General features: G+C 40.4%; 1 protein-coding gene and 1 pseudogene across 1 annotated transcript; one reads left to right on the top strand and one right to left on the bottom strand.

Moving 5' to 3' along the window:
- The first annotated feature begins 1,126 nt into the window (after window positions 1-1,126).
- Window positions 1,127-15,491, top strand: GTSF1 (gametocyte specific factor 1). Its single transcript, XM_045800726.2, has 9 exons — window positions 1,127-1,217; window positions 3,059-3,103; window positions 7,427-7,527; window positions 9,563-9,689; window positions 10,135-10,218; window positions 10,681-10,744; window positions 11,940-12,034; window positions 12,936-12,968; window positions 15,284-15,491. The coding sequence occupies exons 2-8, from the start codon at window positions 3,088-3,090 to the stop codon at window positions 12,950-12,952; spliced, it is 504 nt and encodes a 167-aa protein (XP_045656682.2). The 5' UTR covers window positions 1,127-1,217; window positions 3,059-3,087; the 3' UTR covers window positions 12,953-12,968; window positions 15,284-15,491.
- LOC148107825 (small nucleolar RNA U3) lies at window positions 6,144-6,270 on the bottom strand (annotated as a pseudogene).
- Window positions 15,492-16,236: the final 745 nt, after the last annotated feature.

The raw sequence follows: 16,236 nt of genomic DNA, 5'->3' as shown, positions 1-16,236 counted from the left end.
TATCACCAGATCTACCTGCAATATCAACACCTTCCTTTTTTTCTGTCTAGCTTTCAAAGGACACAGTCTCTTTTTTCCATAAATCCTCCCCAGGTCACACTGGGCCCCACTGATTTCTTCCTAATGTAAATTTCCAGTCACCACCATAGTTTTGGCATCTGTTATACTCTGCCATTTTACCTTTCATCCACTTTAGGCCTATTTTCCTAAGCACCTCAGGGACAAGAACTAGTGTGTGAGGGGCGCCTGGGTAGCGCAGTCCTTGAGCGTCTGCCTTCGGCTCAGGGCGTGATCCCGGCGCTCGGGATCGAGCCCCACATCCGGCTCCCCCGCTGGGAGCCTGCTTCTTCCTCTCCCACTCCCCCTGCTGTGTTCCCTCTCTCGCTGGCTGTCTCTCTGTCAAATAAATAAATAAAATCTTAAAAAAAAAAAAAAAAAAAACTAGTGTGTGAGTGTGTGTGTCTCACAATTTCCAGAATAAGGCTCACAATCTATATTTGGGTTTCCATTATCAAGTTATAACTTTCTGGCCCTCTTTACGTCTCCAACTCTTTTCACTGAGCATTGAGCTCTCACCTCAACTCTAAAACTCCCTTTAATCCAACTAGGGCATCCTTCCTACCAAGCATTCTTAGATACTATTATTGACGTCTCAATTTTAAGATTCTACAATGCCTGCTACACGAAAACTAGATTTCCTTCCTTGGTGTTTTGGTTTGGCTCTTCTACAGGCTTATCTCCTTTACAATTTTCCTTTTCCGTCCCCTCAAAATCCAAATGACACTTCTAGCTAGACAAGTGCCACGAAGCAGGCTTCCTTCCAGCCCACAGCAACCCAAGCCAGGGCCATTTCCCCGTCCAGTGCCCGTAGCTTCAACACTACTTTCCTTCCTAAGATGGCCGCCACAGAGCGCACGAAGGCCGTGCGAGTTCCAGCCGCGCAGGGCCACCATCGTGCTGGAGACCCCACGAGAAAGGGCTGAAAGAGGAGAATGGCCCGAGGACGGGGAGCCTAAAGAGTGAGAAGTGGCCAAGGCGCGGCGGCGGCCGCCACGGAGGCCTGAGACGGACGGCCCAGGGGAGCCAGGCGCCCGCGGAGCCGAGACTGGCGTCACAGGAAGTGGGGCCCCACCCCTAACGTCAGGGGCGGAAGTGAGCGTTGCCGGGGCGCGGATGCGGGGAGAAAGCGGCTGTGGGGAGAACGTGTCTCGACCGAGGTAGGAGAGGGGTCCGCGTCTGGCGTGGGACCTCCACCGACAGCTCCCCTTGAGTGGCCTGGGACACCGGCACTGTCTGGTTCCTTCCCCCTTCCGGCCGCCGGTCGCCTCGGGGCTCGTGGGTTCCCCGCTTGCTGTTTTGGCTGCGGGTGGTCCCGCCACCGCTTGTCCCCTCGACGGCCTCCCTACCTCCTTAGTCTGTATTGTTCTAAGTCAACCACCTGCCCCCCCCCCCCCGGCTCCTGCTTAGCCCCCTTGCTTACATCTACTCTGACTGTTTTGTTTAAGGAAGAAAAACGATTGTTTTACTGAGACCGCAGCTCTGTTAAGAGTTTAACTGGTTGCTTCAGACTACATCCAGCCCCCAAACTTGACTGCTTCCCGTAATTTGTCCGTTTCTCCGCGGTCTAGTACTAGGGAAAAGGTAAAGACTCGCCCGTGAACAGTTTGGTAGGAAGATGCTTCAGTGGCCACGGCTGAATGATGAAGCTATGGATTCCAGGGCCCTGAATCCACTATAATTAGTCTTTTTGCCCCCAGAGTTTAGGGTGGCATTCCATAGGTTGCTGAATCTGGCGCTCATTGTTCCTCCAAACACCTTAAAATCAAGGAACGTAATACTTGGTTCTCCCTTCCAAACCTCTTATTTTTTATGAAAAAGTGTAAAGTAACTATGTATAAGTAAAACTTGTCAAAAGGAAGGTCAGAATTTCTTAATCCAGTTATGAAAAATATTTTTTTACAACAGTTTCCCTAGTAAATGTCATTAACAAATGGGCTGCGTAGCAAATTACCAAACTAGGGTTCCAGCTGATGGCGTGTCTTTCCTACCGTAGATTCCAAGGCTGCTTATGTCATAGAATGGGGGGAAGGGGTGTGGAACTGTATGAAGGGCCAAAGGAGAGCTTGCTGTAGAGGCAACATCTGTAAATCTAGCTGATTTTCAGAAGTTTCCTGTGAGAATGGTTTTATGTAAGTTTAGTTTTCTCCCATGATGATTCGTTTATCTAATCACAGTGCTAAATAAGGGGAGATCTTCGGTGGAAGAGGATTCAAACTACAGAATCATTTCTTGTCTTTTAATCTTCCCCATTTCTGTTACAGGCTTGTTCTTTTATTACTGTGTTATCCATAAAATGGACAGTTCTTAAGTCCCAACAATCAGAAGTTTGCCCTCAGTGCCTAGAGGGAGTGAGCGCTAACTGGAGGGACTTAACCAAGCCTCTCCATTTTAGTGTAGGGGGTTGGTGGAGGAGAGGGGAGGTGAAGCATCCCTGGAGTAAGTGTGACACTTCCGGAACATGTTTTAAAAAGTCATAGAAATAGTAAGCTAGGGGCGCCTGGGAGGCTCAGGCCGTTGGTGACTGCCTTCGGTTCAGGTTATGATCTCCCTCTGCCGCTGCCTCCTCCCCCCTGCTCATGCTCTCATGCTCACACTCTCTCTCAAATGAATAAATAAAATCTTTTTTAAAAAAAATAGTAAGCTAGAATGTCTCTGGGCTTATTGGATGGATTAAGTGCGTACTGGTGGACCTAGACTTTCAGCATTCCCAGGTCCCAGGGGACAGCAAGCCTGGCATCCTGCCCATCCTATATTTTTAAGAACTTGAGCGGAGAGCTTTAAAATAGTACCCTATCCTTATGTTTATCCTAAAGTTTAAATAGTAGTATTCTTGTGGTCTTGACTTGCCCCCTCTGATGTTAAGTATTATCAAATCCTAATGGATGGTAAACAGTGACAGGTTGTTATAATGGCACTTAAAGTAGACCATCTTATCACCTGAATACACTTTATATTAGTAGTCCTGTTTATTGAACCACTGCTTTTTTCCCCCCCTCAGCGCTTGGATTCAGCTTCTTCATTGCCAACATGGAAGAAACTTACAGTATGTACTTCTTATTGCTTTTAGAGAATAAGTTAAATTCTTTACATATAGTTTTATGTCTGACAAGACTTAGTGTGTTGGGAAAGATTCACATTTCTCCCTCAACTGCTGAGGATGTCTGTGTGGTAGTAGAGAAGTTCCCAAAATTGAAATAAGGCACTTAAAATTTATCAAGCTTTGAAAAGGCTACATTTGGGACTTCTGTGTTAAACTATATTTTTATCAAATGAACCATAATTTCTTAGGACTTCAGTTTCTCATATTAAGGACAAGGGGATAGTAAACTCTGTTTTCTCTTTGAGGGTCAATATGATAGTCATAATAATGCTGATATACACTGAGTCTTGGGGTTGAAGAAATCCTAGGAAGAATTCTTATACCTCAAGTGATCCAGGAACCTTAGACGGCCCAAGAAGTCAGAAGGGAGCTAGCATCTAGAATCACGCAAATGTAGAAACAGAAGAAACCCAAAACATCATCTCATTTAACGTTTGGATTTTACGTCTGAGAAAACAGAAACTAGATGAACTGATTTGCCCAAGGTTACGTAGTTAGGGACAGAGTCATATGTTCATATGTAATGCCATACTCGATACCTAAGGCACTATGGTTTCTAGGCCCTGACCAAGTTTAAGGAACATCTGCATCAATGAGTGCATGAAACTCGTCAACAGGGCCTACTTTGTTTCTTACTTTGCTGTATTGTTCAGAGTCTCTTTGGAGTTAATAAGTTCCAACTAAAGGATATGTTTTAGTCCCATTCTACCTTCGAGGAAGGGTCCAATAGAATCTTTTTGTTGTTGTTGTTGTTGTTAAAGATTTTATTTATTTATTTGACAGAGACAGCCAGCGAGAGAGGGAACACAAGCAGGGGGAGTGGGAGAAGAAGAAGCAGGCTCGCAGCGGAGCAGGGAGCCCGATGCGGGGCTTGATCCCAGGACCCTGGGATCACGCCCCGAGCCGAAGGCAGATGCCTAACGACTGAGCCACCAGGCGCCCCGGGGTCTGATAGAATCTTAATCACCGATATATAGCAACTACCTGGAAATAGTCTTCATTAAATATCTACATCAGAGGTTTCTCAAACTTGAGCATGCAGCGGGATCACCTAGGGAGCTTGTTAAAACTCAGGTTGCTGGACTTACCCTAGAATTTCTTTTTGTTTGGTCAGCTGGTTTGGGGGTTCTTTTGTGTGTTTTGTCGTTGTTGTTGTTTACCCCCAGAATTTCTGATTCAGATCTGGGACCCAAGAATTTTGCAGTTCTAACTGTTGAATCAGAATCTGCATTTTTAACACAGTCCCTAAGTAATTTAACACTGCCTTAAGCTATACGTGACCTTCTTCCCAAAGTGACCTTAAACTATAACCTTAATCTGATCTAAAGATCTCCAGCTTTTGTTTGGGGCTGTACCTCTTAACTGATGATACTTTTGTCAGGTCTAGTTCCCTATTTCTATCAAGTTTCCTCCATTTCTCACCATGAGTTTCAAGCCCTACCCAGGCATGAGAAACATCTGAGTCTATGCTTTGGGAGAAAGCTTGTCCACAGGGCCTACTCTGTTTTCCTAATTAAGTTATATTCCCAAAAAGCCAGATAGAATTTTTGATGAGCAGTTTGATAGTATTTATTACCAGTATACAGTTTTTGTTACTTTAAATGCACACATACCTCAAGCACACTCTCACGTATCTGCCGAGAGAAATACTCCTGGTGCACAAAGAAGTATTACCAGATTGTTAGTCACAGCATTTTATATGATAGTAAAAACTGGCGATGACCTAAATGTCCGTCAGTAAGAGAAATGATTAAGAACCTATGGCACATCCGTATGCAACACTGAAATATTCCTGTTTGGGTTTGGTTTTTATCTTTTGTTTTTTTCTTTAATATCCTTTTTATATCCTGACATAGAAGGAGCTCCAAGATATACTAAGTTAAAAAAAAAAATGGGGCATCTGGCTGGCTCAGTTGGAAGAGCATACAGCTCTTGATCTCAGGGTCATGAGCTCAAGCCCCACACTGGAGATTACTAAAAAATATAAATAAAAACTTTAAAAAAAAGCAAATCGCAAAGTAGGTACAGGAAATCCTGTCGCATGCTACAATATGGATGAACCTTAAGAACATTGTGCTGAATGAAATAAGTCAGTCAAAAAAAAGACATACACTGTGATTTTACTTATATGAAGTATCTGGAATAGTCAGACTCGTAGAAACAACAAGTAGAATTAGTGGTTGCCAAGGACTGGGGAGAGGAGAGAATGGGGAATTATTGTTTAATGGGTATCAAGTTTCAGTTTTGCAAGACGAAAAATTCTGGAAACTGGTTGCATAACAGTGTCAATATACTTAACACTACCAAACTATACACTTAAAATTGGTTAAGATGGTAAATTTTATGTTATATATTTTTTTTATCACCATTAAAAAATTTTTAATTAAAAGTAAAATTTTTTAAATCTAGAAAACCAGTTCAGAGCTAACCTAAGTTACCACATGCCAGGAAGTAAAACCTTACGGTAGGAAGCCATCATTAGCAACTTGGATACATGTCACTGTATGGGCAGCATAATGTGTGTGAATCATAAGGTATGTCTGGTCTGTCAGCTGCTGACATGGCCTAACATTTGCTCATGATGGAATGGATTAAATGAAGGGAAACTAATAAGAATTTTATCTGTAAACTCTGCCTGGGTGTCCTGAAGCTTCAGAAATACGAAAAGATTGCTGGTCAGGATGAGCCTGGTTGGCATAATAAACTTGTCTGTCCTCAAAGACTTTTCCTTCCTGTTCATTCTGTCCTTCATGTCACCTTTCTGGCTCATTTGCAGCATGATCATGGTTAGCAATTTATTCCATGTTTACCACTCTTCCAGTGAAACTGTTTCAATTCCCCACTGGCTTCTGATTTGCATAGCAGTCTCCTGGTTTATAAGCTCCTTATCAAATGTGAATTGTTTATCTTATTTCACTTTTATCATTGCCTTCAATGATGGTAACAGCATTTTATTAGGTTGCCTCTTGTCCTCATAATATACTCAGAATGAGCTTAACCATTTAATTTCCCTTCCTTAATCAAGCTTGCTAAAATTTGTAAAGCCTACTTTACACATTTAGGGAAACTTCTTTAGTAACTATAGAGATGATTCCTAAAAGTATAGCCTTCTAAGGGAAGTTTTTTTTGTTGTTGTTGTTGTTTTAAAGATTTTATTTATTTATTCGACAGAGATAGAGACAGCCAGCGAGAGAGGGAACACAAGCAGGGGGAGTGGGAGAGGAAGAAGCAGGCTCATAGCGGAAGAGCCTGATGTGGGGCTCGATCCCATAACGCCATGATCACGCCCTGAGCCGAAGGCAGACGCTTAACCGCTGTGCCACCCAGGCGCCCCTCTAAGGGAAGTTTTAAATAGCATGATCTAGGTTAGGGACTTTCTTTCACAGAGTAGCTCCATATGTCTGCAGTTGTCTTAAACTTAGGACGTTCCGTTTTTGCAGATTATTTATCTGCCCAATTTGATAATCACTAGATTAAAGAATTCTCTGATTTTTTTCTCATCTGTGTGCCAAACTATGAAAAGTAAAACCACCTATATGATAAAGGTATTGGTTTCTTTTGAGAGGTATCGAGAGTAACCAAGATCAGGAACTACTTACAGCAGTAAGTCCAAGCAGACAGATGAAAAAGAAATCATCTGTCAAGCTTCCATGGAGCTCATAACTGATCTAGCGCAGTACTTATGAACTTTCGTCATGTCATAACATACTAGTAAGTAGGAAGGAGCGCTGGCAAAGAGAATTAACTGCCCTCAGCTTGCCCTCGAAGTGACTGGTGGGGGATGGGCCCCCCCCGCGTGCAGAGGTAACCCGCATCAACATATTGGCAGACCATCCATCCTAACTGGAGCAAACTGGTTGAGAGGCTTTGGTTAGGCTAGCTAGAGGTAAGAATGACCCTGTATTAGCACTTCTAGAAGGCAAAAGAGGGTATCATTTATTCAGCTTCATTGTCTTCGTTGTTGGTTACCCTTAGTGTAAAACAAATTCATGTACAACCAAATATGAACTAAGATCTTATGCCATGATAGCTTGTTTTTCTGTACTTACGAAAATTTGGGAGTAATGCAGTTTTATCTTCTTGGAGTTACATTTCCATGTTTAAATGTTTAGTCACCTTTTTTTTTTTTTAATTCCAAGTTGTTGTTAGACTGTCTTGTTCTATTCTTATAGATTCTGTTGAAAAATCCAGTGTGCCTGGAATACTGTAGTTTTACAAAGGCTTAAAGCTTAAGCTCTATGTTTATCCTACCCTTCTCTCTTTCAGTCGATTCCCTGGACCCTGAAAAGCTATTACAATGCCCCTATGATAAAAACCACCAGATCAGGGCCTGCAGGTTTCCTTATCATCTTATCAAGTGCAGAAAGGTAAGGCATTATTTTCATAATTTGCCTTGTGACCTCTTGAGTTCTTTTAAAAATTTTGTGAATATCATATAATTTTAGCAAAAATGATTTAATTTAATGCCAGACTTGTTTTAGGAATCTACTTTTGTGTTAAATACCAACATTTATAGAAAGGAGTTCATTTTTGGGTACATAAGTTTTTTATTGTTTTTGTTTTTTTCTGCATAACTAGTGACAAAGTGCCCTTTATATACTCTTCTCACACTTTATAAAACAGAGGAAACACTAATTTTTGCTAGCAATAAGAAATCCCTCTTGCCTTGTGAATTTGATGTGTTCATTGTCCTGATAAAGATTGAGTGCCATAACACACTTATTTCTGATTTCTTTTTGTTGGTAAATTTTAGAGAAGTTGAACAGCTAGAGGTTAACCTAAGAAAAGATTATTCCTAAAAATAAAAAGATTATTCCAACTTTCAGTCTTTGGTTGAAGCATCTTTTGGCAAGGGGATGGAAAAACTAATCAGTTGGTTTTTTTTTTTCTGGTCACTCTTTTGTAGTCTTAGATAATATAAACTACTTTAATGCTAATACTTTAGGCACTTTGAAAGGATTGTTAGAATACAGTTGTCCAATACAGAGGCCAAAGGTCTGCAGGATTTGTGCTTGGACAGCATTTTTGGTATTTAATCCAAACTGCATACAATTCATGTATGCATTAACATCCTTTAAAGGGTGTTTCTCTTGCAGTCCTAGTGACATGATTATCATGCCATTGTTGATCATTTCTCTAGCTCTTTTAAATTTCTAGATCCCTTAAAGCTGAACCTGGATAATGTGGACCAGCAGATACCACCATGACTTCCTTCCCTAGGATTGCAAACATGTCCCCAAGGGTAAAGGTTGGGAAAGGAAACCAAGCAATAAAGAGACATTGTCTTAAACTCCATTTTCTTTCTTTCTTTTTTTTTTTTTTGAAAGAGAGAGAGAGAGAATCTTAAGCAGTCTCCATGCCCAGCTCAGAGTCCAACCCAGGGCTCCATCTCACAGCCCTGAGATCATGACCTGAGCTGAAATCAAGAGTCAGACACTTAACCAACTGAGCCACCCAGGCGCCCCTTTAACTCCCATCTTCTAATGCTCTTAATCTTTGACCACAGAAATCTTTGCATTGTAATGCTCAGTATCCCTTACAGAAATCACGGAGATAACTGCCCTCCTGATTTTCTTCATCTGCTGTTTTTTCTTAGCATCCTCCTACTTCACATTATTTTTACTTTTTTGAGTATCATTTGTGATCAGTGTTTTGCTTCTCCTAATAAATCAGTTTCTTCATTCCTGATATGCTTGCTATAGGATTTGGGTGCTATTAAACACTGTTTTTTGTTTTGTTTTAAAATAAAGAACTTGATCAGCAGAGTAGCCTCTCTCATTTGGGCTTTTCCTCAGTGAAATAGGTGAAATAAAGGTCAGATTGATTGTTCACAGCCTCATTTCAGGCATCGTTGCTTTAAATAAGCATTCCTGTGTCAATCTGAAAACCCACCGCAGGCTTCTTCGGCGGCTGCCCCCCCACCGCTGTTTTCCAGCACTGTTGCATGGCGGTAGCGGGGCACTACTGCCGTGCAGACTACGAGTATGTTTCGTGTTGCTGTTTCCTGAATATCACCCTTCAGAGACATCCAGAGAGCTCCACCATTACAGGCTGTGCTGCCAGAGTCTTGGGACCCTGAGAAATATGGTTCAAATACTCAATCCTAAATTCACTGTTTACTCCCATATAAGGCACTGGAAACCCAGTGTCTGTGTTGTCAGTCTCTACAATCGTAAGAAAGAAGCTTACATTTTGATGATTTTGAGGTCATCTGTACAGTCTGTGTGAATGAGAAATAATTCATTTCCTCTTAATTTCCTACCATGGGTTTGCCTACCGTAGTTAAGCCACAAGTTTATTGAGAGATTTTAGGGAAGTCATTTATAGAATAAGGCTAAGCCACTCCCTTTGAACTTGAAGAGAATGAAAGAACGGACAGACCCCTTAATTTTTCTTCCACAGAATCATCCTGATGTCGCAAACAAATTGGCTACTTGTCCCTTCAATGCTCGCCACCAGGTTCCTCGGGCCGAAATCAGTCATCATATCTCAAGCTGTGACGATAAAAGTTGTATCGAGCAGGATGTTGGTAAGACTAGCTAAAAGGTTTTGGTCCTAGAGGCTAGCCCCTTCAGATTTGTATTATGCTCCATTGTCACCTTGATTTTTGGCTTTCATCATTTCAGAAGAATAGTACCTTTCTGCCCTTGAGTATTTACTTTATCTCATCAATAACAGGTTGTCAGGCTGTGTTTATCAGACTGCTTTCTCTTCTGAACAACCTGAGCCATCTTACCAATAATTCATCTAAAAATAAAAATCCTTTTATTGCCATAAATATGGTAAACATCTTTGTTTCTGCTTTTTCTTCTGTCAGCAAGGGAATAAGACCTCTGTTTAGTTTTCATAGCATCCGTTTTTCAGAAACAAAGATCTATTAGGCTACCCTGAAACCTTTTAAACCACTTATCCCCATTAAACATAATAACCTGACGATGTCCCCTTCTTACGTCAGAATCTTTATTATCTTATAGTCAACCAAACCAGGAACCTCGGACAAGAGACTCTAGCTGAGAGCACATGGCAGTGCCCTCCTTGCGATGAAGACTGGGATAAAGGTGAAGTGTCTCTACATCTTTTTCTTCACAATGTCTAAATCTCAAGTCATTTGCTTTAGACAGAAGGAAGATCTTCCCTTTTTATGAACTACCATGTTGTTCAGAACGCCTTATTATTTTTATTGGGCCCCAAAACGAGCACATTTGTATCACTGTGCAGACACGTGGAACAGCCTATCCCTCTTGATTGGAAAAAGCACTTCTTTACATCGGTTTTTTTCCATAAATTGTGTTGTACCATCTGTGTTTGGTTGTTACTGGGCACGTTTATTATTATTTATGTTGCTTGTGTTTATATCCTTCAATTAAATTCCTGCTACTGTGTCACTTGGGCAGGGTACTTGATCAATTTTTACTTGCTTCTCTAAACTGAGGTGTATTATTTCCCACCTTACACATTCAACTAGCATAAACTGGTGTTACCTAGGAGTGCCACAAACTGTGTTTTGCTTTCTTTGGCAGATCTGTGGGAACAGACCAGCACCCCATTTGTCTGGGGCACAGCCAACTACTGTGGCAACAACAGGTAAATGAAATAGGCTCATTCCCAGCACTGCCTCCCAGAATCCAAGTGCTCTGTTACCAAAAGAAGCCACCAAAGCGTGATTTGATCTCTTTCCTCAATGATGTTACTTGGTGGTAACTTAGTCTAGTTTTGATCGGTTATTTTCCTTATTTATTCCTCGAGTCATAAAAAGGTCACATGCTTTGTGTTAATCACTGTGAGAACACAAAAATACTGGCTTATAGTCTAGCAAGGGAGACAGTGGTACCAGACACTCTTATGTCTAAGTTGGGGTTTTTGCCGAATTGGCATTATTTTAATACTTTGAAAAACTTCTCCAGCAACCCACCCTCAGTAATTAGTGTCTACAGAAAAATAATCTTAAAAGTTCTTGATTTGAAATTGGGCAAGCCCAAGTACCTATTGGGTAGGGAAGATAATGCATCTCTTCTTTCTACTGATTTTGTATCTAATTTGTATCTAAGTGTAGAACTTGAACTCATAACTCTGAGATCAAAATCTGAGCTGAGATCAAGAGTCAGACACTTAACCACTTAACCGACTAAGCCACCCGGGCGCCCTTCTATCTAATTTAAATCTATGAGATTTCTCATTACTACTTCATCTTCAAAACTTAGAAGATCAAGTTTCGGATATTCAGAAATGAGAATATTTATGGATTAGAAAATGAAGGAATGAGTTGCTAGACTTCATTTTTCCCCAAATAGAATGCTTATCAATTTTTACTTCTTAGCTCCTTTGTTAGTAATTGTATGTGTACCTTATTTTGTGTGTGCACTAAAATGGAAGAACTTAAAGATGAATTTTAATAGTACAGTTTTAATTTTACCTCAGTTCTGTGAGATTTGTTGCCTTTGGTTTGGTTGTCTTGGCATTTTATTTTATCTCTTCTATTTATTGACTGAGTTGATGAGCCTGTCATACAGCTGAACAGTAGATGGCATTGCTGTTTATCTCAATTTCTGGAAAATGAAAATGGTTAGACCCATCTTAATGCTTATACAGAACAGTGAGCTTTTCGGAGAAGTAGTAATCATTCTAATTGCAAGAATGTTTTGATGGAAATGTGTTTACATTTCAGAATGTAGTTTGCTGTTTTCCCCCAAATTACAAAAAACACATTTTGATTGTCGTGTGTGCCTGCGTGGAGAATACAAATATGCTGGCATAGGCGAATTTGTCTTTGTTTTTGCAGCCCTGCAAGCAACATAGTTATGGAACATAAGAGTAACCTGGCTTCGGGCATGCGCGTTCCCAAGTCTCTGCCGTATGTTCTGCCATGGAAAAACAGTACGTGAAACAAATTTTACCCTTTTCATTGTGCTAAATACAGTTGGCCTTGATTATTCAAAGACGTATTCAATGTGAACCCATTACACTCCTATGACCCTGGAAGTGAGTGCCTCCTTAAATTTTGCATTCTGAGCACCTCAGTCATTTTACCCTAGTCCTGGCCCTGGTTAGTAACAGGAAATTATGAATAGGAAAGTACAAGGTCGCAGAAACCAAAAGATTATTTTCAAGTTGGGATGACCACTGACATCAAATACTTTGGGTAAATTTGGAGACCAATAAAAAGGTTACTGATACTGGGTAGGAGGAAGTCATCCCTGACACTCAACACATAATATCAGTAGAAATTGGGATTAGAAATTGTATTGCAGAGACCTAAAAGGAAATGAGTAGAAAGAAAATAGGAGCTAGCACAGAATAGTACTCTGATGTCTTCGCTAGACATCAGAGGCATTGCCGAGTAAATAGGTACTAAATTCATATCATATCACCCTGATAAATTCCCACATATGGAACACCCAAGATACTATCATTTTTATTTAATACAAACTTTCCTAGTGTTGCCTCCAAATTCAGATTCTCTTGAGTTCAGTCTTTGTTACTGTTTGAGCTAATTTTTTAGGTGGCTGGAGGATTCCCTTTAAAGCATTTCCCTTTGGATACTTACATCTCCCAAAAAATGAGATCACCAAATCATATGCCTAACGGCTTGATAAGTAATATACTATTCTTTTCCCATGCTCTTGAATAGAATCCAAACACTAATTTTAAATTCTTTCACTTTTATATGTAATTCAGTATACCCCAAGAATAAGTAATTTGTGTTTAATAAGAATAGGGGAAGGAGGGAATTTCAATTGTCATGGTGTATTTATTTTGAAATATTTCTACCCCATAGATGGAAATGCACAGTAACTGAATATCTCATCAAGTAAGTGTTTCAGTTTTATTTCACTATCTCTTCAGATGGTAGCAAGATTTAACTGGACATAAAGCAATTTGGGTCCAATTTTCTTTCAGATTATGGTACCAAATTAAAGCTTTGTGTGTGCCTGTGTTTTTTAAGTATATAGCTTCTGTTATGGCTCTACACTAATGAATAGGCATTTACTGGTTAAATTAGAATTCTGTTAACATGCCAAGTTGCTTTCCCTAACGTTGGTACACACTGCCTTTCTCCTTTTTCTTTTTCTTTTTTTTTTTATCGAACTTGCATTCTAGATCTATCATGCCTTTTTAATGGGCTGAGATTAATCAGACAGCTGTGCTTCACTGCTCTGCAATTCCTTCCCTGTGCAGTACAGTTTAGCACTCAGCAAAAAATTCATACTCTTTTTAATGAGCAGTTCAAAGTTTGGGGGTCTCTAAGAAGCTTGCACTGTCGATCTTATCTGAATATTTGATTTAACAGAATCTCACGATATCTATACGAAGAGACTAAAATCTTTTACTTTTTACAGATGAAGCCTTTCCTTGAGGCAACGCTATATGCCTATGGCAGAGCCAGATTCAATTCTTCAGATGCCATTTTGGCTGAGGTTGCCCAGCCATATTGCTCCTGCCGAAAGGAATATTATTAGGCTAGGAATAAGACTGTAGCCCCACTGTCTTGCAGATAGTAGGCCCTCTGTGAATATTTATTTAATGAGTGAGTAATTGGCCTCTTGCTTTCCAGTTCACTCACTTCCTCTGGACAGTGAAGCAGATGGATCTCCTGTGAGTTAGGGTTCATTTTGTACCAAAACTGATGTTTCTTCTGGTGAGAAGCAGAAAAGAGATTCTAGAAGCAAACACCCCTTAGCTATGGACGATAATATTTGTGTGTTGCTTCCAGGTGCTAACCATTTTTCTTGGTAGGTTTTGATTGTTAAATACATGTGGAAACCAGAAAATTGGATTTGGCCCCAGAAGGGAAAGAGACACAACAGCACTGGGGTGTGTCAGGAAAGCACACACCACCTGGATGAATGGTGGACTTTGAATCTTTCTATGACACACTGCACAAAATGCTTGGTTCTCATATAGTACTGATTGCTACCTAATAAAAATGGTCTAGGGCATCTGGCCGGCTCAGTCAGGAGAGCGTGCAGATCTTGATCTCGGGGTCATGAGTTTGAGCCCCACATTGGGTGTAGAGATTACAAGAAAAAAAAGTTACTCTAGGGGCGCCTGGGTGACTCAGTCAGTTAAGCAGCCAGCTTTTGATTTTGGCTCAGGTCATGATCTCAGTGTCCTGGGATCAAGCCCTGCATGGGCTCCCTGCTCAGCAGGGAGTCAGCTTCCCTCTCCCTCTGCCCCTGTCCCTGCTCGCATAGTCTCTCTTTCTCTCTCTCAAGTAAATAAATAAATCTTTAAAAAAAAAAATACTCCAAGGAGAAAGCCTAGGAGAAGCTTCTATGTCTAACACCTAAGACTAGACACCTTTTCTTCTTGGGAACTTAACTCTTCACTATTAAACCCCTTACACGCTAAAAATGTATTTTTCTGTGTAACCCCTGAGAGAAAAATTGTCCTAGGTTAGGTAACAATCCTTAAACAGCCACAGACCTTTTTATCTCTTAATAAAAATAAAGTATCATTTTTTGAATGCCGGTTGTTACAGAATTATCTAGCTTCTTTGGAAAGATACAAAAGAGATAGAAGGTAGGACTTACGCTCCAAAAGGAACGTAACTGTGGTTGGAGATTTTGTGAGCGCACGTCCATGAGGCCTTGTTCACCGCGCACTGGATATGCTTTATTCCGTTGTGTTTCTATCAACAAATCTACTTTTTACTAGATAAGTGTCTCAAGGCAGGTAATATCATATTAATTTTTAGTCCCCGATGTATGTTGTAACAGCTCAAAAATATTACTGAATTAATAAGTAGATAGAGCATATGAGAAGAGGAAAAGATCAATATAAGTTAATTGAAATTAATCCAGAATTGTCTGGAGGAGTCAGTTGTATGGATAGTCAATTCTGATTTTCTTCTCACTCGTGAAACTATTGACACAAGAAGTGTACAGTGATCTCTGTGTAGAATGTTTTTGATTCAATTAACAAGTTTCTGTGTGCTTAGTGGTACTGAAGAGCTAAGGGTCAGAAGGTACTTGGTGTTCTGCCATTAACAATATCAGATTCTTCCAGCTGACCAAGAGATATTAATCACACTGTAGTTGTGTGGCCTATTATCAGATGTAGTTGGTGTTTTTATCATTGAAAGGAACTAAGAACTCTTTTTTTCTCTCTCTCATTTCCTTACAGATGCCAGACCCGAGAAGAGTCTTGCTTCTTCCTGCTAAAATACCAATGGGTTCTTCGTGGTTTTTTCCTCCTAATCTAATTATAGAAAGATAAACTGTCTGTGACTTTCAAACTGACAAGTACCTTTTTTTTTTTCCTCCCTGCTCTGAGTCTTCATTCATTTGATGCAAGAAAGAACCCTCAAATTCAAATAAAGCATCAACATAGATAGCTTGATAGTTTGGTTAAGTACCTGCAGCCCCAAGATCGAAATCACATCCCATTTCACATTAATGAAACGTAATTATTTGAAGGTATCTTAAAGGATCCAGCTAAAGCAGGCCAGAAACGGGTCAGAAAAAGTAACTGTGTATTTCTGTTCTCTGACACACATAGATCAGATTCTTTTTAAAATTTCTAGGAATGGTCCTTTTTTGATCAGTATATCTCCTTATCCAGAGTCTTCAAGACGTTGAGAGCAGTTAGATAGCAAAACACCCCATTCTTGTTTAGAATCTTTAGAACACCTTGCTCCCGGACTATTTCCAACCTAGAGTAGGTTTCTTTTGTTTCAACTCTGCCATATTCCAGATAGAAATTGTACTAGCTGTCAAACCAGGTGTAGATTATTAGGAGTGAAGATTGGAATGGAGGAGAGGAACAATGTACGTGTGGAGAAGAGACAGGCTTTCCACCTATGTGTCAAATTTGATTAAGCTTCAAAGCTTAAATGTGCGATGGCCCTGCTGACTCTCCTGGAATGTGTATATAATAAGTTAGATTTCTGAAACACCCAAGGCTCTGGCTAGCCTAGCATTTCGTTGGCCCTTACAAGGAAACTTCATCATCTCCCCAGACCAGTTTTTTGTTTGTTTGTTTGTTTGTTTGTTTGGATTATCTGTGCATTTTTTTGTGTTTTGGTTGGTTGGTTGGTTGGTTCAGGTTTGGTTTGGTTCTAAATCTGTCTGGCAGGG

The sequence above is a fragment of the Ursus americanus genome, chromosome 25 (assembly GCF_024610735.1).
Source record: "Ursus americanus isolate L20-20 chromosome 25, mUrsAme1.1.p, whole genome shotgun sequence".
Lineage (NCBI taxonomy): Eukaryota > Metazoa > Chordata > Mammalia > Carnivora > Ursidae > Ursus > Ursus americanus.
The sequence above is the reverse complement of the archived record's forward strand: the minus strand, read 5'-3'. Positions and strand labels throughout refer to the sequence as shown.

Bases quoted from the DNA above. Each gene is read 5' to 3' on its own strand.
- GTSF1 (XM_045800726.2), top strand. The intron at 9,690-10,134 runs GTAAGACTAGCT...ATTATCTTATAG, and splicing joins TTGTATCGAGCAGGATGTTG to TCAACCAAACCAGGAACCTC. The intron at 10,745-11,939 runs GTAAATGAAATA...TTGTTTTTGCAG, and splicing joins AACTACTGTGGCAACAACAG to CCCTGCAAGCAACATAGTTA.